This window comes from Bos javanicus, chromosome 16 (genome assembly GCF_032452875.1).
Source record: "Bos javanicus breed banteng chromosome 16, ARS-OSU_banteng_1.0, whole genome shotgun sequence".
Classification (NCBI taxonomy): Eukaryota; Metazoa; Chordata; class Mammalia; order Artiodactyla; family Bovidae; genus Bos; species Bos javanicus.
Window position 1 is genome coordinate 81,521,913 of NC_083883.1, and position 23,757 is coordinate 81,545,669.

General features: G+C 59.3%; 1 protein-coding gene across 1 annotated transcript; it reads left to right on the plus strand.

The window, feature by feature from the left end:
• Positions 1–1,238: 1,238 nt before the first annotated feature.
• CSRP1 (cysteine and glycine rich protein 1) lies at positions 1,239–23,057 on the plus strand. The gene is made up of 6 exons (XM_061383773.1): positions 1,239–1,735; positions 13,472–13,584; positions 17,590–17,758; positions 18,583–18,712; positions 21,520–21,613; positions 22,001–23,057. The coding sequence occupies exons 2-6, from the start codon at positions 13,473–13,475 to the stop codon at positions 22,075–22,077; spliced, it is 582 nt and encodes a 193-aa protein (XP_061239757.1). The 5' UTR covers positions 1,239–1,735; position 13,472; the 3' UTR covers positions 22,078–23,057.
• Positions 23,058–23,757: the final 700 nt, after the last annotated feature.

Here is a 23,757-nt window from a genome sequence, read left to right on the forward strand (position 1 = left end):
TCTGCAGGGCAACACGCCTGTTGCATTGCACGCTCGGTGTGGGGTGACCAGCAGTCTCCCTGGGTTTTTCTCCTACATTGAGGTTGGGTCATATGAGAAGGGCCCAATCTGCAAGAAATCCTGGTGGGGATTTCTTGGGAGGGCCCTGTTTGTACAGAGGGCCCGGCCCAGGGAAAGATGTTCTTAGGGTAGAAAGTAAGAAAAGCTTAGACAAATATTTCATTTTCTGGACTGTAAGATTCCTGACTTAATTCCTGGGAGAGTTGATTCAGCCGCCTGGGGCTTTAAAGGACGGAGGTGAGTATTGAGGCTCTGACACCTGTCCAGGCTGGAAGACACAGCATCTGTATCTCCAGGTGACCTGGGGGAGGGGCCTGCCCCCAGTGCACCGCCCTGAGCAGAGGAGGCATCCTTTTCCAGAGACGCTGCCGCCAAGAGGGCAGCAGGGAGGGGCACACAACGCCCACCCAGTGGACACAGCACAGTGCAGTGGGCACCCAAGATCAGTGTGCCACATGCCTGCTCAGGCTGCAGTCTGTGCCAGCTGTGCCATCCAGCCTGGAGAATCAGATGGCATTCCCTTTCAACTTAGAAACGCAGTGAATGAGCTACAAAAACTACAAACACAAAGAAAGCGCTTTGTCTTTGGAGGCGCCCCAGGTCCCGGGCACACTACTGTCTCAGAATTCCATGACCCTCTGAGTCCAGACCCACAAGCCTAAAGGGCAGTGAGCCTTGGCAGCCAGAGGCTGGCAGGACCATCTGGGAGGGGATGGCACCTTCCTTGAAAGCCTGGTGCTCTCTGCTCCCCACCAGGGTCCTCCCTGCCAGGAGCCTGGGTGTTCCTTCCCTGTCCAGGCCACTGGGTTTCTGGGCTGTTCCTGCACCCAGGAAAGAGCTGTGCGCCTCTGAGATGCCGCAGCAGAACCCCTGGGTGGCCCACTCACTGGCAGCTACCCCAGGGCAGCTTTCCAAGGCCCGAAAAAAAGCCCAGCGTCACCCCCACTTCTCAGAGCTGCTGTTTGGGGGGTGGAGGGGGCTCCTCGACTGGGGAAGGCCAAGGGGACAGAGCTGTTGGAGGCAGGGTGATCCTCACTGAAGGGCACTGCTGAAGGCTTGCTAAGCCTATAGGATCTCCCCTGCCCGCCACAACCCCACTTCCCTGTGGATTATACTCCTTTCACAGACTGGGACCGAGGCCTAGGGGTGGGCCGTCCAAGCCTGGGGACCAGCGGGTATGCGGAAGGGGCGGGATCAGACCTGGGAGGGGGAATGGTGCCCTAACCGGGGCGCGGCACCCCCTCCCCGTGTCCCTGACTTCCTGCTACCAGGACACCAAACACGACAACCCCCCTTCTCCTGCGGCACACGTTTATCTGGGCTCTTGGATCGTGGATCACGGATCACGTGTGTCTCCACCCTCGTCCGGCGGCCGGGACCGCTGAGAAGTTCCGGGCATAGTGAGCCGCTGCTTCCCCTGCGGCGGGGCGCACAGAGGGTCCCCGGAGCTCAGCCGGCGCGGCCCGGACCTGGGGGCGGCCCTGCGCCGTGACATCAGCCCGGGGCGGTGACATCGGCGCCGGCCTGGTGCGGTGTGCAAAGCCTGTGGGTTGGCGCGGCCCGGACACGCCCTCCCCCAGCGGAACAAAACTGCGCGCGGGCCGGCGCGCCCAGCCTCGTTTCCAGAGCCCGCCCTCTCGCCTGCCCGCCGCCTGCCACGCTCGGCCGCTGCCAGGTGAGTGCACCCCGGGCTCGGACGCCCGGCCCGCGCGCCGCCGAGCACCCAGTCCCCTACCCGCCGGAGCGCCTGCCCGCGAGCTCAGGGCGCCCCTGGCCTTCCAGCCCCGCCGCCGCCTCCAGGGATGCTACAGGGAGGGTCGCAAGAAAAAGGGGCGCAGGGTGGGCGCGGGCGGAGGAGAGGGGTGAAGTGGCCGCGGTTCTCTTTCCAGTTAGCGCAGGGCCCCTTTCGGGTCCCTCCCCCGGCGGGTCCCGCGGTGGGACAATGGGCGATTCTGCGCTTACTGACGCTCCTTGTGCGGCGGGGGATGAGGGCATCCGTGCCACCCCTCCTGCCCGGGGGAACGTGCAGCGGGCGGGGCCCGCCTGGCACAGCTGTGCCCGGAGCGCGGGTGCGAGTTTCCCCTTTTGCGAAGGGCTAGATGAAGGTCGCCCCGCCGCCTTCACCCCTGACGCCCCGGGACTTGGCGCGGCGCGGGGACCGCCACCGAAGCCTGGAGGAAGCCAGTGTTTGCAGCCTTAGTCCCGAAGGCCGGGGGCAGTAAGGGGCGCTGTGAGCATACTTGAAGCAAGTTGCAACCCGTTACCCAACAAGCAGCGTGCAGGCAGGCGCGTCCTCGGCGCTCACAGCTGCCGAGTATGCTGCAAATGCTCGTCCCTTCCCGCCGTTTGTGATCTGATCGAGACCCCGGGCTAGACGGTAGCGGGAGTGGGTTCCGCCCCTTCCTGAAGGCCTGGGCCCCGCCCCTGCTCCTGGGCGTGGACGGGTGTGCAGCCCCTCCCAGCTGGGGGGACTTGGCCTGGGGGTCCTGTCGCAGTAGCTCCTGGAGGCCCGCGGGGCTCTGGTGGAAGCGGGGCCTCAACTTGTAGAGGTGATGCCGAGGCAGACTGACCCGGATACTCTGCCGGCCTGGACGCGGGGCTCTGCTTCTCTGGCCGCGGTCCTGGGAGGGCGGGGCCGGTTGTCTTCGCCCCCAGCCTTCCTGCCTCCCAGAAGCTGGAGAGGCGAGAGGAGCTGGCCGCCCCCTGTCATCTCAGAGAGCCCCTGGGATCCGGGCACTCCCTGGGGGTCGTGTTCCCTGCCGCCACTTACTGTCAGCCCCTGAGGGTCAAGGTGGGCTCAGGCTCGGGACCCCGGCCACCTTTTTCCAGAGAGACTGTCCTGGTGGCTGGATCCAAGCCTGCACTGCCGGCCGTCTCCCAGGGAAGGACCCGGTCCTGCAGGGAGGAAATCCGGGGCGGAGGAGGCGGACAGGGACAAGGAAGGAGGGTTACTGCGGAGAGGGCGTGCTGGGAGGGGGAGGGGCAGCGCTGGCCCTTTAGGGTCTGGGGGTCGCTGGGGAGAAACCGTTGGCACAGGTCTGCAGGCCACACTCCCACCCCTGGGCCACCCAGCGCCTGCCCTCCTGGCCCAGGTGTCCCTTCTCTCACAGCAGACCTCTCTGCCTTGTGGTCCTGGCAGGGCCTTCCTGGCCGGGAGTGTAGTGTTGGTTGGCGGGCAGTAGACATTTGGGGAGTGAACGGGTAGACGTGGGCTCATAGCCGAGCTGCCCTGCTGGGCACGCGTGACCCTTGCAAACCCGTGCTGGCCCGGCGCGCCTGTGTGGCACGGAGGCCCAGGTCAGGTTTTCATTAACCGTGGGCCTCCTGGTAGAAGGCAGACTGGGGAGGCTTCTTTGAGAGGCTGCTGGAGCTGAAGTTTCTGTAAGCCGGCTTCTTGTGAGGTTGGGTTGGAGAGGACGGGGGAGTCGTGCATTGGATATATTGAGGCACCGAGGAGAATAAAGGTCGCCACTTGCCACCCTCGGACGTGTCGGCAAATAAGGAAAGAGTCACGACCCTGAGCAGGAGAGCTGGCCTTTCCCGAGAGAACAGCTGGCTGACGTCTGTGCTCCCCAGCCCGGGACTGGCCTGTGTCTTTCACCGACTCGCCTGGGGCAGCCTGTGAGGTGGGGCGGAAGCTGGGGCTCAGAGGTGACCAGTGACTCACTCAGGGTCAAGGCTGCTATTGAGACGCAGGCAGACACCTTCCAGGCCTGCACCCAGCCTCCGGGTCACTCTGCCTTTCCTGTCTCTGATCAGCTCTCCAGGGACAGATCCGCCACTCCTGAGACAGACGTGCTTTACAAAGAGCTTTACAGCAGCTTACACACTGCTTAAGGGAGGACAGGGCTCTGCTAGTGTGAGTGTGGAAGGAGTCGGGTTAGAACTTGCCACCACTGGGTCCTCTACGGTGTGGGGAGAGGGGAGGGCCTCCCGGAAGTTGGGGCCTGGGTCCCGGGGATGCGCTTTCACCAAGTCTGATGCGTGTTTGGATTTCAGTGTCAGGTTGGCAAGAAAGAGAAGCAGCCTGGAAAAGAGCCTTCCAGAGGAGAAGCCAGGGGCAGAGCTGGGTTGGGGCGGGCAGGGGTGGGTGCCTGCAGACCCAGTGGTCAGGGATTTGCTGGGGGTAGGGAGGGGGGAGGCGCCCACAGACCCAGTGGTCAGGAATTTCTGCGGTGACGCTGGGCTTGCACTACGCAGCTCCCCAGGAATTCGTCTGACGTCATCACCGAGTGATTCCATGTATGGTAAAGAGTGTAAATACGGAGGCAGTTAGCTTTTCTGCGGCTTCCTAGGGCCGGAGACAGCGTCTGACTCCTACGCGAGACGAGCAGACCCCCCTCTGCGGTGCTGCCTTTCTGCAGGGCCCGCGGGGGCTGCCTGACTTGTCAGCTGCAAGCAGCCTGTTTTACACAGGCTAAGGGCTCATGTGCTTTGTTTTTGCTTTTAAAAATTTAATCCAGGAAAATAATTCAGACCTTTTCAGCATGGGTAACCAACTGTTACTAAATTGACATCGCTTTATCTGTTGGTTAATCTATGGGACCTTGTTATAATATCAGGCTTCCTGTAACAGTTTAAAAATGCTTAAATCCTAGCCCGCTGTTTCTACCTTTGTTGACCTTCAGATTCTGAACCCTGTGGGGAGTGCCCGGCTGGTAAAAGCATGATGGGCGCAGTCACCGCCCCGCAAGGGCCTCAGGGCCTGGGCTTGAAGAGAGAACTTAGAGCAGAGAGACAGGGAGCAGGGTGACACGGGGTTGGAGCACTGTGGGGTCCGCACAGGAGTGCTGGCGGGCTGAGTTGCCTGCAGAGTTCCAGAAACTGTGTGACGCTGAGGCCGGGCCTGCACCCCATGTCGGTCCTTGCGCCCCAGCAGTGACTGACCACACCTTTCAGGGCAGGACCATTTCCCGGACTCTGTTTCTCCAGGCACCCCTCTTTCCTTGGCTGCCCTCCGGTGTGGGGGCAGGGAAAGGCTTGAGCAGCAGGTTGGAAAGGATGACAGCTCCCGTGTGCACCTGGCCAGGTACCACCCAGCCTGGCCAGGCCTCGCCCAGCCCACCACCCGGCCCGGCGAGCCCTTCCTGGCCAGACTGTTTGGAGGGGACCTGCCCTCTGGGCCCAGGAGTTGCCCTCTGTCCCTGGGGAGCAGGAGGCTTTGGAACAGAGAAGTTTGGGATTTTCCACTGGGGACAAAGACACGGCAGGGAATGCCATCAGGTCACTGATCTGAGGAGGGGAGACCTTCCCGCAGACGCTGGCGGACAAGCCGGTTTCTTAGACTTGAACTGTGAGCGCCCTGGGCATCACCTCGGCCTGATGTTCGCACGCTGCTGGCGGAACGTGAGCGTCTGTCCTCCGCAGCCCCGAGCCCGGCCGGGTCTCTGCTCCCAGGACAGAGGAGCCGCGAGCCAGTCTTCATGCTGCAGCTGGACGAGGCTGGGGGCAGCGGGCCGACCCGGGCGCTGGTCGGAAGAATCCAGTCCCGGGCTTCTAGCTTCTGGCAGCCCTGAAGGCCTTGACATTTCAGGGGAATAGCTGTCCGGGTGTTTCCAGCCATCCCACAGGAGATGAAGCCCACTGCTCAGTGGGAACTGTAGACACGGTGAAGTGGACAAACCAAAACCCCCCCGGGGGGTCAGGGCTGGTGTGACCACAGGGTCGGCACCCAGAGCAGACATGGCCTGGGGCAAGGACAGCGCACGTCCAGCCCGGGGGTGCCTCAGGAGCGCGACCCACGGCGCGCCAGGCCTTTGGGCCGCTGCTCTCATTTCCCCCCGACCCTCAGAATGAGACTCGGAGTCAGCGGATGGCCTGACCTAGGGAGGAGCACACAAGCGCAGAAGGGAGCCTGACCTTTCGGCTGGGAAGAAATGGGTCCAGATCCCCTTTCCTGAACTCTGCACTGCCTGGACCCCTCCCCGCTTCCTCCCCTCCTGTGGGGGCGGGGGGCGGGGGGGCTCTGCCCCCAGGCCTGAGGAGGCAGCTGAGAGGGAGCCAGGCGTCCCTGTTGAACTCCAGATGGTCTGGGAAGTAGGTTTCCTTTTAAGGCATTCGGGCTCCGTCAGCTGGACTCAGGCTGGCAGGAGGGAGTGGGTGGAGCAGGAACCTCCCTGGTGAAAGGAGGTGGCCAGGCCCCCAGCTGAGCCCCCTCAACCCATAGATTCCCGAGGGGTCCTCACGAGGGCGGGGGCGCCCATGGCCTGGGTCAGTGCTCTTTGCCCCAGGGTGCTGAGCCCTGTCTGTCCCCTGGGCTCCTGAAGGGGACCTCCCCACAGTTTGGGGGTCCCTGGCTGGGAGGCAGCCGAGCAGTTTCCCACCTCGGGTTCCCGGGCCCTGCTGGACGTGCGCCTCCCGAGGGAGGAGGGCTTTTGTGTCGGGAACAAACCACAGCTGGGAACAGCTCCCCACCGCGTGGTCAGGGAACCTCCCCCCTCAGGGGTGTCCCAGGGCTGGAGGACGAAGCCTGTGGGCTCAGGGGCGGGACAAGGCGAGGCGGGAGCCCTTGGGTCCCCATGTCCCCAAGCCCTGTCCACTAAGCGCAGAGGGCCAGCACGGGGCTGGGTGGCCACCTCACCGCAGCCCTGACTGCAGGCCTCCCCCGCCCCATGTCCTCATCCATGCCATGGGCAGGTCCCCGCCTCCGGGTGGCCAGGAATGGTGGATGGTGCTTGCAGACTGCCCGGCACACAGTGGGTCTGCAGGCTCGGGACAGGCTGTCTGCCGAATGCTGAGGGCTGGGGTTCGGGGGTCACGTCCCGGCACCCGTCAAGAGGCAGGAGGGAACCCATATGTCTCTCTGGGAACCGGCTCGTCCCCCAGGACTCCCTGCTCTGCTCGTGGCTGTGCCTGCACCACGCCTCAGGGGGCTGGAGTCACTGAGTGACTTTTGGGTCCAGCTCTGCCCTGAGCACCTCCTGGGGGTCACTTGAGGGAGCGGGGTCTGCCTGATTCAAATGGGGTTCTGCAGCAAGGAAGGGTCGGGAGGCGGCTGGAGGTTAGGCCGACTGTGATGACCACACTACACCACCTAACTGTCCGTCATGGAGATGGTTTTGCAGCCCTACCACAGGGGGCCGGAGGAACAGTGGGGCCTCAGGGACCGGCCCTGGCGCTATGGGAGCTGAGCCCCGAGCCGGGAACCTTGGCAGTCAGCTTAGGTCCAGTGCCCTGGATGAAAATTGGGCTGATTCCCAAGGAGAAGAGGGCTGTTGAGGGTCAGTGAACCTCAGTGGTGAGAAGAGGCCTGGAGAGGCGGGGAGGTCAGGGTTTGGGGTGAGTGGGTGGAGTGGGGTACAGAGCTCCTCCCCATTCTGGGGTTCAGGATGAGATTCCTTAGTGATCAGAGAAGATTATGGTTCCAGCAACAAAATGGACAGTCAGGAAAAAGAGCATGTTGGAGAGAAAAGGTGATGAGTTCAGGTGGCTGGTGTTGAAATCGAGGTGCTTCCCTGAAACTGGGTGTGTGAGCCTGGACTCAGAGCAGAGGTCAAGGTCAGTGGAAGTGCTCGGCGGGGTGACCACAAGAGCAGTGGCGCCAGAGGAACCCCAACCCTCGGGACGGGGAGACAGAGCAGAGGCCGTGGACAGTGAGCATCCCAGCTCCCTGCACCCCTCACCCACAGGAGCCTGCTCTCGGCCCGCACACCCCCGTGAGCATACTGCGGGCCTTGGGCTGCAGCTCTGAGCGTTAGCGGGGCGACGTCTCAGACACCTGTGTGAACACCTGTGTGCCAGGCGCACACTCCTGTACACACGCCTGTGTGCCAGGCACACGCAGACTTGAGGGCGTGGCAGTGAACCTGGACCGGGCCTCCTCCTTGAGCCGACACCTGTGTCCCCGTCGGGGAAGAAATCCCCCTGCGCCCTCCTAGCTCCTTCTGACTTGAAAAGAGTTACCTTGACCTGAGACAGATGAACAGGAGCAAATCAAAGCTTAATAACATGTCTACCCAAAAAACCGAGTAACTCCCAAAGGGGCCCAAACCCTCACATTAAATACCATGCTCAGCTAGAGACAAAAGAGGAAGCTGGGGCAATGGTTTGGGACTTCAGAGGCGAGAAGCCAGTTGACATGGAGAAGGAAAGCAAATGTTTGGAAACCAGTGTTTGCTGGGCCGGGCAGAGATAAGGGGCCACAGAGTGGACTGGTCTCCTGGCCCTGCCCGCTTTCCCCACCACACCCGGCCTGTGTTCTTCACAGAGATCTCTGGAAACTGCAGTATTGCGGAACTGGCCCTCTGTCGAAATTCTTTTAGGCATTTGAGGGAAGATTGACGTTTCTTCCTGAGTTTTTTGGGCCTTGATTGTTTTCAGCTTGAAATAATCCACATAGCAAAGAGACATTTCGGGGGCAAGCTTCCTCCCTGAACTGCATCCGATGGGAAGCCCCTGGTGGAAGGGACCATGCCCCCTGCCCCTGCCCAGACTCCAGCTGCCGGCACCACCCCGGGTGCCCATACCCGAGTTCCCATGGAGGGTACTCCTCCCTGGCCCCCCACTGTTTCCCAGCACCCCAGTCCTGCCATGGAGTCCCTCCTCCGTACACTTCTGTCCAAAGAGCTGGAAGGGTCGCCATCCCTGATCCTGGGCTCTGACCCTGCAGCCCTGGGTCCCCGAACTCACCCTGTGTCAGGCACTAAGCCATGCCTCCCTGATTCCCCAGAAGTAACCTGTGATGTAGCTTCTGCTTTGGTCCCCATTTTAAGATGCAGAAACGAAGGTTTACAAAGGCTAGCTCCCTTGCCCAAGGAACACACAGCAGTGAGTGGCAGGGTCAGGAAAGGACTAAACCCACCTGGCCTCAGGACCCCAGCTCAGAACCAACCTCAAGCTTCTCAACTTGTCCCAGGCTACTGCCTTCAGAGTCAGCTGGGTGCTTGTTAAATATTCCTGTTCTGGTGCCCCATCCTCAGAGGTCATGATTCATTGGGCTGGGGGTGGTACTGGAAAACTGGATTTTGCAAATGCTTCCCCCTCCCCCCACCTAATGAGCTCTAAAGCTTCAGTCCTGCCCTCTGTGTCTGACTCCTGCTTTTTCAAAAAAATTGAGGTTTTTTTGGGGGGGTGAAATTCCTGGGGGGTTAAGACTTGACACGTTCGATACAAGGGCATAGGTCCGATCCCTGGTCGGGGAGAAAGATCCTGCAAGCCCTGTGATGTGGCTAAAGAAAAAAATTTTGGTGAGCTAAATCTTACATACAAAAGAGCATATAAAACCTACATGCGAGGACTTATAGAGCTTATGGAGAAGCTCTATACAGTCAGCAAAAACGAGACCAGGAGCTGACTGTGGCTCAGATCATGAACTCCTTATTGCCAAATTCAGACTCAAATGGAAGAAAGTAGGAAAAAACACTAGACCATTCAGGTATGACCTAAATCAAATCCCTTACAATTATACAGTGGAAGTGAGAAATAGATTCAAGGGATTAGATCTGATAGAGTGCCTGAAGAACTATGGACAGAGGTTTGGATCAAGACCATCCCCAAGAAAAAGAAAAAAATTGGCTGACTGAGGAGCCCTTACAAATAGCTGAGAAGAGAATCGAAAGGCAAAGGAGAAAAGAAAAGATACACCCATTTGAATGCAGAGTTCCAAAGAATAGCAAGGCGTGATAAGAAAGCCTTTCTTAGTTATCAATGCAAAGTAATAGAGGAAAACAATAGAATGGGAAAGACTAGAGATCTCTTGAAGAAAATTAGAGATACCAAGGGAACATTTCATGCAAAGATGGGCTCAATAAAGGACAGAAATGGTATGGACCTAACAGAAGCAGAAGATATTAAGAAGAGGTGGCAAGAGTACACAGGAGAACTGTACAAAAAAGATATTCACGACCCAGATAATCACAATGGCGTGATCACTCACCTAGAGCCAGACATCCTGGAATGGGAAGTAAAGTGGGCCTTAGGAAGCATCACTAGGAACAAAGCTAGTGGAGGTGATGGAATTCCAGTTGAACTATTTCAAATCCTGAAAGATGATGCTGTGAAAGTGCTGCACTCAATATGCCAGCAAATGTGGGAAACTCAGCAGTGGCCACAGGACTGGAAAAGGTCAGTTCTCATTCCAATCACAAAGAAAGGCAATGCCAAAGAATGCTCAAACTACCGCACAATTGCACTCATCTCACATGCTAGCAAAGTAATGCTCAAAATTCTCCAAGCCAGGCTTCAACAATACGTGAACCGTGAACTTCCTGATGTTCAAGCTGGATTTAGAGAAGGCAGAGGAACCAGAGATCAAATTGCCAACATCTGCTGGATCATCGAAAAAGCAAGAGAGTTCCAGGAAAACATCTACTTCTGTTGCAGGAAGGGGGACCCCTTCCAGGGCCCGAAACTGGGCTCCTGTCTAACACTCAGAAATGAATTGTCTGAGGAGACACATGTGCTGAGAAAGCAAGAGATTTTATTGGGAAAGGGCACCCGGGTGGAGAGCAGTAGGTTAAGGGAACCCAGGAGAACTGCTCTGCCGCGTGGCTCGCAGTCTTGGGGTTTATGGTGATGGGATTAGTTTCCAGGTGGTCTTTGGCCAATCACTCTAATTCAGAGTCTTTCCTGGTGGTGCACGCATCGCTCAGCCAAGATGGATGTTAGCGAGAGGGATTCTGGGAAGTGGATGGACACGCGGTGTCTCCTTTCAACGTTTCCCTAACTCTTCCGGTTGGTGGCAGCTTATTAGTTCCCTATTCCTTATCAGGATCTCCTGTCATAACACAACTCATGCAAATGGTTACTATGGTGCCTGGCCAGGGTGGGTGGTTTCAGTCAGCGTGCTTCCCCTAACACTTCTGCTTTATTGACTATACCAAAGCCTTTGACTGTGAGGATCACAATAAACTGTGGAAAATTCTTTAAGAGATGGGAATACCAGACCATCTGACCTGCCTCTTGAGAAACCTATATGCAGGTCGGGAAGCAACAGTTAGAACTGGACATGGAACAACAGACTGGTTCCAAATAGGAAAAGGAGTACGTCAAGGCTGTATATTGTCACACTGCTTATTTAACTTATATGCAGAGTACATCATGAGAAATGCTGGGCTGGAAGAAGCACAAGCTGGAATCAAGATTGCCAGGAGAAATACCAATAACCTCAGATATGCAGATGACGCCACCCTTATGGTAGAAAGTGAAGAAGAACTAAAGAGCCTCTTGATGAAAGTGAAAGGGGAGACTGAAAAAGTTGGCTTAAAACTCAACGTTCAGACAATGAAAATCATGGTATCCGGTCCCATCACTTCACGGCAAATAGATGGAGAAACAATGGAAACAGTGAGAGACTTTCTTTTCTTGGGCTCCAAAATCACTGCAGATGGTGATTGCAGCCATGGAATTAAAAGATGCTTGCTCCTTGGAAGAAAAGCTATGACCAACCTAGACAGCATATTAAAAAGCAGAGACAATACTTTGCTGACAAAGGCCCGTCTAGTCAAAGCTATGGTTTTTCTAGTAGTCACGTATGGATGTGAGAGTTGGACTATAAAGAAAGCTGAGCACTGAAGAATTGATGCTTTTGAACTGTAATGTTGGAGAAGACTCTTGAGGGTCTCTTGGACTGCAAAGAGATCCAACCAGTCCATTCTAAAGGAAATCCATCCTGAATATTCATTGGAAGGACTGATGCTGAAGTGGAAACTCCAATACTTTGGCCACCTGATGTGAAGAGCTGACTCATTGGAAAAGACCCTGGGAAAGATTGAAGGCGGGAGGAGAAGGGGACAACAGAGGATGTGATGGTTGGATGGCATCACTGACTCAATGGACATGAGTCTGAGCAAGCTCCAGGAGTTGATGATGGACAGGGAAGCCTGGCATGCTGCAGTCCATGGGGTCGCAAAAAGTCAGACAGGACTGAGCGACTGAACTAAACTGGTGTCTTACCTGGTGGTCCAGTGGCTAAGATTTCTCACTCCCAATGCAGAGGCCCAGGTTCGATGCCTGGTTGGGGAACTTGATCCTGCATACTGCAACCAAGACATGGTGTAGCCAAATAAATAAATAGTTTTTGTTATAAACCTATATGCATAGTGCAGAGTACATCATGAGAAACGCTGGGCTGGAAGAAGCACAAGCTGGAATCAAGATTGTCAGGAGAAATATCAATAACCTCAGATATGCAGATGATACCACCCTTATGGCAGAAAGTGAAGAGGCACTAAAAAGCCTCTTGAGGAAAGTGAAAGAGGAGAATGAAAAAGTTGGCTTAAAGCTCAACATTCAGAAAACTAAGATCATGGCATCTGGTCCCATCACTTCATGGGAATTAGATGGAGAAACAGTGGAAACAGTGTCAGACTTTATTTTTCTGGGCTCCAAAATCACTGCAGATGGTGACGGCAGCCATGGAATTAAAAGATGCTTACTGCTTGGAAGGAAAGTTATGACCAACTTAGATAGCATATTAAAAAGCAGAGACATTATTTTGCCAACAAAGGTCTGTCTAGTCAAGGCTATGGTTTTTCCAGTGGTCATGTATGGATGTGAGAGTTGGACTGTGAAGAAAGCTGAGCACTGAAGAATTGATGCTTTTGAACTGTGGTGTTGGAGAAGACTCTTGAGAGTCCCTTGGACTGCAAGGAGATCCAACCAGTCCATTCTGAAGGACATCAGTCCTGGGTGTTCTTTGGAAGGACTGATGCTAAAGCTCAAACTCCAATACTTTGGCCACCTCATGTGAAGAGCTGACTCATTGGAAAAGACTCTGATGCTGGGAGGGATTGGGGGCAGGAGGAGATGGGGACGACAGAGGATGGGATGGCTGGATGGCATCACTGACTGGATGTACTTGAGTCTGAGTGAACTCCGGGAGTTGGTGATGGACAGGGAGGCCTTGCATGCTGCGATTCATGGGGTTGCAAAGAGTTGGACACGACTGAGCGACTGAACTGAACTGATTTGCGTAGTTTGAAGAATAATTACAACAGGAGGCCCCATGTGATGACCCCTGGCGGACCCCTTTTTCTGTCTTCGAGGTGCCAAATCTAAGTCAGTAGTCTCTGATACTCCCTTGTCTTTATCACTCTCTCACACACGTGTAATTCCCTTGACAGTGTGAGTTTTGCCTGTTTGAGACCCGACACAGACAGTTTGTGTTTTATGAGTTCTAGCTTACCTGTTTCTTTTGCTGTGAGATTTGTCTGCCTGGATGCACACAGCAAAGGCTTTATTGTTGTTTCTACGACAGCCTGAGTCTTGTGGGAGTTTATGTCCTAGAGGGCTGGCGGGTGGAGAGGGGAGAGTCGCTGAAAATACAGTGGCTGCGCAGCAGTTCCCTGTGGGCTCCAGGGTGGGAAGCCCCCAGGTTGCCTGCTGGGGAGGCCTCTGCCCCAGGCCCTGTCCTGGGCCATCCAGGTATCCACCTCCCTGGAAAGTTCATTCCCTTCTCTGTGTCCACTTGCAGGATGCCGAACTGGGGAGGAGGCAAGAAGTGTGGGGTGTGCCAGAAGACGGTGTACTTTGCTGAAGAGGTCCAGTGCGAAGGCAGCAGCTTCCACAAGTCCTGCTTCCTGTGCTGTGAGTGCCCGCCCAGGCCGGCTGTCGCCATGGGGATGACCGGCCTGTCGGGCCCTAGGGGACGGTCCTTGGGAGGGACGGTTGTAAACAGCCTGACATTTGGCAGGAGCGCAGCGGGGGCGGGGAGGCGCTTCAGGGCCCCTGTGTTCCTCAGAAGCTGTTTCTAAGGCGGAGGCGGGGGCTGTGGGGGGCTGGCCCGAGGAGCTGGAGGGGGTGGACACACCAGGGCCTGAGAGCCAAGCCGGAAAGACCCTGCGGGGAAAACTTCCCACTCACTTTGTCTTCCCTCTCTCCCTACCACAATCCTGGCACTTAAGAGCAAGACACTTTTAGCCCAGGGTTTCACCAACCCCTGGACCCAGATTACCCTTTGTTAAAAGGCCACAGAAATCACAGATGCAGAGGATACACTAGTGGGGGGATAGCAAGACAGGGAGAGGATTAAAAGGTACAGACTGTTACATGTGAGATAAAAAAGCTACGAGGATGTATTGCAGAGCACAGGGAGCACAGCAGCACTTAAAATAGTCACAGGTGAGCGACTTTAGAAAAGGTGAGTCTTGGTGTCGGACAGCTGACACTTCATAACACAGTGTGTCAACAACAACTATTGTTCAGGTGCCCAGTCGTGTCCGACTCCATGTGACCCCATGGACCCCTAGCACGCCAGGCCCCCCTGTCCTTCACCATCTCCCGAAGTTTGCCTGAGTTCACGTCCTTGGGCAATGGACATAAACATGTCAGCTATCCCTCAAAGATAAATTCACCAGCAGCAGCCTCATGGGCAGCCGTGTCTAGGGAGGGGCTGGGCTCCCCTGGCATCTCTGGGTGGGAGGCCTCTCCCCTCAGCCCCCACCTCCGCCCGACAGTCCGCGTGAGGGGATGTTGATGTCGTCCCGACGGCTGGGAGGAGACGGGCCCCGTTCACTGCCTGGTGGGCAGGCGCCTGGGCGCCTGGGGTGCTGGGTGCGGCTGGGGCCCAGGTGTCCTGAGCACCGGGCCCTGGAGGCGGGGAGATGTCCGCAGGCTCCTGACTGATGGGCTCAGAGCTGAGGGGCTTAGAGGAGGTGACCTGTTTCCCCTGAGCCCAGGCAGTGGCGCTGGGTGGGCAGGAGCGTGGCGGCCAAGCCCCGAGCCTTCAGAACCAGAGGGTCAGAGTCCAGATGTGAATTCCCTTTCTGTTCTCTGGATGCTGAGGGCCAGGTGCCTCCTTCTCTCTCTGCATTTTCTCAACATTACAGGGGAGAAAACAACACCTACTTCTTGGGGCAGGACTGCGGGAACTGAGAGGAAGGGGTCAGAAAACAAAAGGAGCAGTTGGAGCAGTTGTGAATGTTCAGTCAATGATAGCTGCTCCCTGACATGCACACATACGCACACAAACACACAGACACACACACACACATGCACACGCGCACACACACACATGCACACGCGCACACATCCACACAGACACACACGTGTGCACACACAGACATGCACCCACCCACCCGTGCACATGCGCACACAGACATGCACACTTGCACATACATGTCCACACACATGCGCATGCTCACACACACACGACACAGAGGATCCCCAGCAAGAAGACTGGGACTCGGGGTGGCCCCAGCCTGTTGGGGAGGTCTGGGAACCGGGCCCTGCACCCCCCAGCGTGGCTTCACTGCTTCCGGAGCCCGTTCTCCCGAGCGGGACACAGATCCCCCGGGGCCACCTGCCCTGAAGGAACACCGGCTCCCACCGGCTGTGGTTGGGCCAGCCAGAAGCCACCTCCAGAGCAGGCAGCATGCGTCCCACGCCTGCCGAGGCTGACCGAGGGCTGTGCCGGCCGCGGGTGGGCAGCGAGCTTGGGCAGAGCCTTTGACATCCGGCCCAGAGGAGGCCGACAGCCGTGTGGTGTCATCAGCAGCTCATTGCGCTCAGGAATTTTCAGGCCATTGATTTTCCTCAGAGGGCATAAGAGGGCTTGCTGCTGGCCAGGGAGAGGGGCCAGACTGCTGGCTCCAAGGACCCCTCTCCACCTCACATGTGGCTTTGATCACCAATGGCAGCTGCCGGGGAGGAGTGGCCGCCAGCTGGGCAGTCAGGGAAGCCAGGGGCGCGGGGCTGGGGGGATGGGATGGACCCTGGGCTGGGCTTGCAGCGTGCACCCCAGTGTCCGAGAAGTGGCAAACAGTCCCCAGCCTGGGTGGGGGGCCTTGGCTCTGTGGGCATCGGCCCTGAGGCTGCGTCGTCCCTGAGCTGTGACAGCCCTGTCCTGGGGTCAGCCCATGGGAAGGCAGAGCTGGTCTGGCCTCGCCCCAGGGTGCTCACAGCCCCACCCACAGCGGCACCCCCTTGCCTGTAGGCGCCAGGCTGCGGGGACATTGGGAGGCGCCAGCTGCACCCCCAGGTCCCTGCAGGGAAGGTCGCCCAAGGAGACCTCAGCCCCCGGGCTGCTCTGTCTCACTCACAGCCTCCTGTCTAGTCTTAGGAATTTCCAGGTCACTCTGGGTCTTACGGGAAGCAGTTCCAGGCCGACTCCCGGCTTCCCACCCTAGAAGGGAATGCTGGAGCCCTTGGCCTGCTGTGCCTGCTTCCTCCAGGCCGGAGCCAAGCCCTGGGGAGGCGGCGGGGTGGCCCATATTTGGTTGCCCGCGTGCTGGAAGAACATGGGGATCTCACAAGCAGGACCAGAGGGTCCTTATTTAGTCTGAAGTCTCCAACCTGGCCCAGGGGTGGGGGTGGGGGCAGAGAGCTGGCCTTTAAAGGCAAGGGAAAGGCTGGGAATTCCCTACAGATCCAGTGGTTAGGACTCGATGCTTTCACTGCCAAGGGCCACGTTCAGCCCCTGCCCAGGGAACTAAGATCCTGAGAGCCACACGGTGGAGGTGGGGGTGGGGGGAGGAATCTATCTCAAGGCAAAGGAAGTGGCAAGGGGCATGGAGGTAAGCTGAGTGCTCCTCGAGAGGAGGAAAGGCTGGCTGCTCCCAGGGTCCCTCTTCAGAAGGACGTGTTTGAGAATGTGGTCCCGGTGGGCACACTGCCTCCCCCATCTCAGGGCCTTCGTGGAACCCGACTGTTATCCTAGGCCCAAACCTACATCAATGGGACGTGAGCACTCGGGGCTGGACGCTGATGGTCTTCTGGGGCCTGGCCCTCAGGGTGCTGACTCTCTCACACTGTTGGGGCAGCCAGCGCTCACGGTGACCTGCTGTGCACAGAGCACTGCGCTGAGCACTTCCCCAGCGAGGCCTCATTCAGTTCTCAGCCATCTTTCGGGGGCACCATTGTCATGTGCTGGTGGGGACACGGGGCTGGGAAGGCGTGTAGCCTGGCCAGGACGCTCCCTGGACGTGGGCTAGCCTGGGCTCCGTGCGACCCTGGGCTCCACACTGTCTCACTCTGGGTCACGGGGCCGCTCTGAGGCCCACAGGAGGCTGCGGGAGTTCTGCAGGCCTTCCAGTGTACCCCATTCCAATCCCCCTTTGCCCCGAGTCAGGGAATTCTCCCAGCATCTGACCTGTGGCCAAGTGATTTCCGACTAGAAACTTCAGATCCTGTTGTCATGATGAGCACAGCCTGTATCTCATTTCCAAGCCGTTCACGCTGGGTGCTGAACAAACGTTGACCTTCCCCCGGGAGCGTCTCTGCCCTGCCCCCGCACCCATGAGCGTCCCTTCTGAATTGAATAGCAGGAAGCAGGACGGCCTTGCCCTTCTTGCTTCTCCTCTTGTGTTGGGACCCACGGTGTCTGTCGAGGGCAGTGAGGCCCGGCACACCCCCTGGGGGCCCCATGAACTCGGGAAGCTCTCAGGGTGCGGGGGGGCGAGGAAGCCCACCCAGCTCCAGGAGAGGCACTGGGCCAGCATCCGTAGGCCCTCCTCCCCTCCCAGTTCCCTGGCCACCCCAACCCCATTGCCAGGCCCCTGGCTCCTGGGAGGTCAGGACGTTGCGTGTGCAGCATCCCAGGGAGCTTTGGCAGTGGGGGCTGGCCGTGACCCACTGCCCCCACCCCCCCTGCAGTGGTCTGCAAGAAGAACCTGGACAGCACCACTGTGGCCGTGCACGGCGAGGAGATCTACTGCAAGTCCTGCTACGGCAAGAAGTATGGGCCCAAGGGCTACGGCTACGGGCAGGGCGCGGGCACCCTGAGCATGGACAAGGGGGAGTCGCTCGGCATCAGACATGAGGAGTGAGTACCCCCGCCCAGAGCAGAGGTCCTCCTGTGCGTCAGGCCCCGTCAGAGCAGCAGCGCAGAGGGGCCGGAGCAGCCAGGCCCCTCTCCGTGCGGAGCCGTGGCCGCATTTCCATGCACTGGGAGGAGCCCCGAGAACTGCTGGGCCCCTCTCCTCTGTCCACAGATGAGAAAACCCAGCCAGTATCAGTGACTTGAAGGTGCCCCACAGCCACTGAGGGTCTGAGCCGGACCACCTCGCAGCCTGGCTCGCTGGGTGTCGGTTCCCTTCCTGGAAACGGGCGTCACTAGGCCCCCAGCACCCCCTGACCTCTGACATGCTGTGAGCTGGGTGTTGTCAGTCAGCCCGCCGGCCCCTTGGCCCTGGGATGGTCGCAGGTGACAGTGACTTTCCACACCAAGGCTGTCACCCCGTGGGAGCAACCTGTCAGCTGATTTCTCCTGGGAAGACTCTAGTAATAGACGCGCTGAAGGAACAGGGGGCAGAGGGGGCCAGTTCTTAGCAGACAAGCTGTCAGTGACTCTGGCGTTATAACTGGGGCTGAGGGGAGTCTGACGTCTCGGGGAAGGAATACTACAGGCCCCTGGTGGGTCACCCATGGGCGGAGGTGACCCTCGGGCCCTTGGTGGGTCCCCCATTGGCGAAAGTGACCCTTGGGCCCTGGGTGCGTCCCCCATCAGCAGAGCCAACTCTGCAGCCCTGGCTGCTACAGCCGTGCGGCGGGCTGGGCTGGGTGCCTGCGGCTGGCGCCCTCCAGGCCTGTCCCCTCCACCTTGTCGCTCCCTGCACGTCCCCTCACCGCATGCTTTTCCCTGAGCAGGGCCCCCGGCCACAGGCCCACCACCAACCCCAACACGTCCAAGTTCGCCCAGAAGGTCGGGGGCTCTGAGCGCTGCCCGCGGTGCAGCCAGGCCGTCTATGCAGCCGAGAAGGTGATTGGCGCTGGGAAGGTAAGGCCGGGCATGCTGGGGGTAGGGAGGGGTGGCACACATGTTCCTGAACCGTGCATTCCGGGGCTTTGAAGTGTGCTCCCACTGCTCAGGGAAGCCTGCGCCCTTGATGTAGCTTCCCCTTCATTTCAGAGCCCACCAGGAAAGGGGTCCCTTTGTCTGTGAGGCTGCCTGTCCCCTGTGCCTCCCAGTCTCCAGGGAGCTGAATCCCCCATCATAGCAGCCTCATCATTGGTCCACAGAGGAGGCTGAGTGCCGAAGAACTGATGTTTTCAAATCGTGCTGGAGAAGACTCTTGAGAGTCCCTTAGACTGCAAGGAGATCCAATCAGTCCATCCTAAAGGAAATCAGTTCTGAATATTCTTTGGAAGGACTGATGCTGAAGCTGAAGCTCCAATACTTTGGCCACCTGATGTGAAGAGCCGACTCACTGGAAGAGACCCTGATGCTGGGGAAGATTGAAGGCGGGAGGAGAAGGGGACGACAGAGGATGAGATGGTTGGATGGCATCATGAGTTTGAGCCAACTCTGGGAGATACTGAAGGACAGGGAAGCCTGGCATGCTGCAGCCCAGGGGGTCACAAAGGGGCAGAAGTACCTGACTGACTGAACAACAGCAAACACGCTTCCTAGGGAGCTTCTGATCGATCCATGTCTCCAGAGTCAGGGTCTGCTGAGCTCTAAGGGTACACGCACACCAGCCCTGAAAAGAATGTGCATCGTTGTGTGGGGGTCACATCTCTGTCTGGGAAGAAGATCCATAGCATTCATCACATTTTCAAAAGGATTTGTGATACAGAAATGTTAAGAACCAGCCCAAATCCACAGAAACCCACTCATGTGCCCCCAGGGCAGAGTTATCCAAGGTTCAGGCCCGTCAGAGCCTCCTAGGAGGCAAACTTGGTCTGGCTGTCTTGCCTGCCCCCATTGCAATATTCCAGTAGTAGACCCCACCCCCAGTCACCAAAGTGCAATGGGACCCTCCCTCGGAGAGGCTGCAGGGACAGGTGGCCCTCAGATGAGCTGTCAGAGGGCCGCAGGAGAGGCTTCTTCAGGAGGGCCCCGGAGATGGTGCTGGGCATTCACGCAGATGTGGCCAGGGTGACGCCGCGGGGCCTGGAGCCTGTCTGCAGCCTCTCTGGACCCGAGTCTTGGCCTCTGGGGCTTCTCAGCCTTGAGCAGCAGCTGGGCACGTGGACAGGGGACAACACACAGGACGGGTCTAGACCAAGCTTGGTCCCCGACTAGCCCTCAGGCCCGCTGGGGAGGGAGTTGCACCTGTGTTACAGGTGAAAGCCCAGGTTTGCCCACTCCTAGGAGCTGGCCGCCACTGCTGGTGCCTCCTCTTGGGGCCATGTTACGCCTTGAAGCTTGTTTCCACCTCTGTCCATTGGGAGAGGTTTGTAAACCCAGCAGGATGACCGCCATTTGCTTGTTGTGAAGCCTAGGCTGATGGATCCCCTCCTGAGCCTCAGCCCCGCATCTGAAGCAGCACACGCAGCAGGCCCGCCAGGCAAGCTGGCTTTAAAGCTGAACGGAGCCGGTGCGGGGAGCCCAGTGCAGTGCAGTGCCCAGGCTGTGGCGACACCAGTCAGCTACCATTACCGTCATTGCTTTTGTGGGTTCTTGTGAGGTTGAAGTGAAGATCCTTGCTGTTCACTAAATGATATGAAAACAGGAGATGTGATTAAGTTGGTGTTTCTTCTGCTGTGTCTCACTATGAGAATAGGGAATCACCAAAAAATACCTAGGCATCAGCATTTCAATTCCCCCTCGGGGTCTTAGAGTGAGGGCCCCTCTCTCCCTTCCGGAGGAGGGGTTCTCTTTCGAGCAGAGGTGGCAGGAGGAGACCAGCGTCCGTGCCCCGGGGAGGGCTGAGAAGCAGGAAGACTTTAGGTGCTGACCCCACCAGCGGGGCCCGACTGTGTCTGCAGGGACAGTGGCGGTGGTCAGTCCTCCATCTGCCTGGAGACTGGGGGGCAGCCTGGGCTTCCCCGAGGACGAGCTGAGGCAGGGGTGCCCTCAGCACGGACACCGAGGCCCCTAGAGCCCTGGGCAGGAGCCAACACGCGTGGGCCTGGCTGCCAGGAAGCCCAGGGCCTGCCATTTCCTTCCCATCTCCAGCTCAGAAAGGGCAGCTGTGCAAGGGAGCCCCCTTGGCCTTAAAAGGCTGTGTTTCATTTCGTCCCGTCTGCCACCACTGGCCTCTGGCTTTCCCGGTTGTGCAGAGCTGTCAGCTGGGAGCTGGCAGCTGACCTGGGGTCTGGCTGGCCCCCACGGGGTGCAGACCCGGGCCGGCTTCCCCTGAGGGGCTGTTGGCTGTGTGGCTTCCGAGCACCTCATTGGAGCAGCGGGGCTTCTGTGGCCCCTGGCCTTCTCCCGGAGCTCCGTGGACCCTTTCTCCTTCCAGGGTGCCAGGCACCGCCTCTGTACCTGGCCCCTGCCCGGCTGCAGCCTCCCGCTGCAGTGAGGGCCCTCGAGAACTCCAGGGGCCTGCTGACCACAAAAGCCGGCCCTGCGGCCAGGCCCCAGCGTGCATGTCATGTCCCCTGTGAGAAGTGAGGGGGCCACTGGCCTGGAACCACGGCCAGGATGGGTCCGAGCCCACACCCACACCAGGGGTCCCGGTCAGGAGTTGGGACAGAGCTGGGGGGCCCCGCCTGCCCTTCGTGGGGCAGCTGTGGCACTGGTCCCCAGCACCTCCTCCGGGAGGTGGGGGAGGCTGGGCAGACCCCACAGGTGTCTTCATCACACCTCCAAGGGGATGGGCTGGGGCAGCAGAGTTAATTCTTTCCTTCCCTCCCCAGTCCTGGCATAAGTCCTGCTTCCGATGTGCCAAGTGCGGCAAAGGCCTCGAGTCCACCACCCTGGCCGACAAGGATGGCGAGATTTACTGCAAAGGTGAGCGGCCTCCCCTCGATGCCCTCCCTTCCTGGAGGGCTGGGCAGTCAGTCCCGTACGCGACGGCCAGTTCCAGCCTTGGAGTCCATTCCCGAGTGTCTTCTGAGGCCTCTGTGTGCAGCTCAGAAGGAGCCCCGGTGGGGGTGGTGGGAAGGGTCAGTAGCCGGAGGGCGAGGCCGGGTGGGGCGGGGCCTGGGCGCCGGGGATCTGACCCTCTGACCGCAGATGGCTCTTCTCCTGGGATTTCAGAGGCAGGGGCATAGCCAGGATGCTCCTCACTATCAGCGTTGATGCTGTGGGGGCTCTGCTGTGTGCCTCACTGCCCCCGAGGCTCCGGCAGGTGCTGGGGCAGGAGTGGGGGTCCTCACCCCTCTCTTCTCTCTGCAGGATGCTACGCAAAGAACTTCGGGCCCAAGGGCTTCGGCTTTGGGCAGGGGGCTGGGGCTCTGGTTCACTCTGAGTGAGCCCCCCGCACCCACGCCCCTCTGCCCACGCCATGCTTCTCATCACCCCCAGCGACCTCGAGATTGCCAGGCTCCCTCCCTCCCTCAGCTAAGGACTAACCCAGGGCGTCTGGCTCCCTTTGGTTTGGGCGTCTGCTGGAGGCCCCCCTCCCAGGCGCCCCCCCACCCCGCCTGGCCTGCCGTGTCACCAGCTGGGCCTCTGGCTCTGGGTGTCCCCCCACCTCTCCCCTCCCCTGCCCTCCCCTCCCCACAGACTCCCGCCCTTAGAGGCTGAGTATCCATCATCGGGGGCCCTGCGAGGGCGTGCCGTGCTCCTCATGGGTGGCCTCCTAGTTCCCTCAGAGCAGGCCCAGGGCGTCCCCGCCCAGGAGTCACGGGGGACGTGCAGACAGGCCCGAATGGAGGGGCTACTTGCCCTGGCCTATTGCCTTCGAGGCTGTGGGCCACGGTGCCCCCCAGCTCGGGGCGGGGGCGGGGGGGGGGCACAAGCCAGGCCCTAGGGCCCCAGTACAGGACGTGGTCTGGCCTCCCCGGGCTCGAGCTCCCGTGTGGCAGGGCCCTGATGAAACACCCCTGAACTTATGGCCGCCCAAACCTGAGGGCGTCTCTGCCCAGCCTGGGTCCCGAGGCTGTGGGGGATGGGCATGGGGGTGCTGCGCCTCCAGCGCAGCCGAGCCCCGGAATCGTCCTCAGCATGACCGGCTTGACCCTGAGGGAGGGAGGCACATGCAGCTTGCCTTCACCTGGATACCTGCCCCAGCCCACCTGGGCCCCACCCTTTTCCTGGGACCCTCCCCCTCTGGCCACACCACCCATCCCTTCCAGGCCCCAGGTCCAGAGCAGCAGGAGGACGGGGCGGGCCAGGCCCGCTGACCCCAGAGACGGAGGGTGATGCCACGTGGCGCTGCCTGGACCCAGGGCTGCAGCGCGGGCTGTGCTCAAACTGACCTGCACCCCGTCAATAAAGCTGTCAGAAAGGAGCCTGGCACCTGTCCTGCCCTCGGGGTGGGGGTGCTGGTGTCCTGCTCTGGGGATGGGGGGACCGGTGTCCTGCTCTGGGGGGGACTTGATGGGAGCAGCCAGGTTGGCAGGAGGCCTGGGGAGGGAAAGTGTCTGCTTCCTCCCCAGTGTCCATTCTAACTGAACCCAGGCATGGGGTCCAGCCAGCCTGATCCTACTGCCCCATCTGGGCATGAGAGCTGTGAGCTTGCTGGAAGGGGCAGTGGAGTGGGGGAGGGATGGGGGCTTTCCAGGGGCAGCAGCGCCCTCCTGGGGGCTCCGCCTCCCAGAGGCCACTCCCCCAGATTCCAGCGTGTGACTGTGTGAGTGGGGGGGGTGGGCAGCAGCATTCAGCCCCCAAGTTCAGCACAGGCCACTCCCCCAGATTCCAGCGTGTGACTGAGGCCACTCCCCCAGATTCCAGCGTGTGACTGTGTGAGTGGGGGGGGCCAGCATTCAGCCCCCAAGTTCAGCACCTCTCACGCGCAGAGTTCCTTCCCTCTAGGCCCAGAGTCTAGACTCTCGTCCAGGGCCGTAGTGCTGGCCGGGGCTGAGGGGTGCAGAGGCCGGGCACTCATCCCTCTTCCGAGGGAGAACTAGGAAGGGAGAAACAGGGACAAGAGTCTGAAACGGAGAGGGGCCGACGCCTCTGGACCACAAAGCCAGAGACCAACCCTCTGC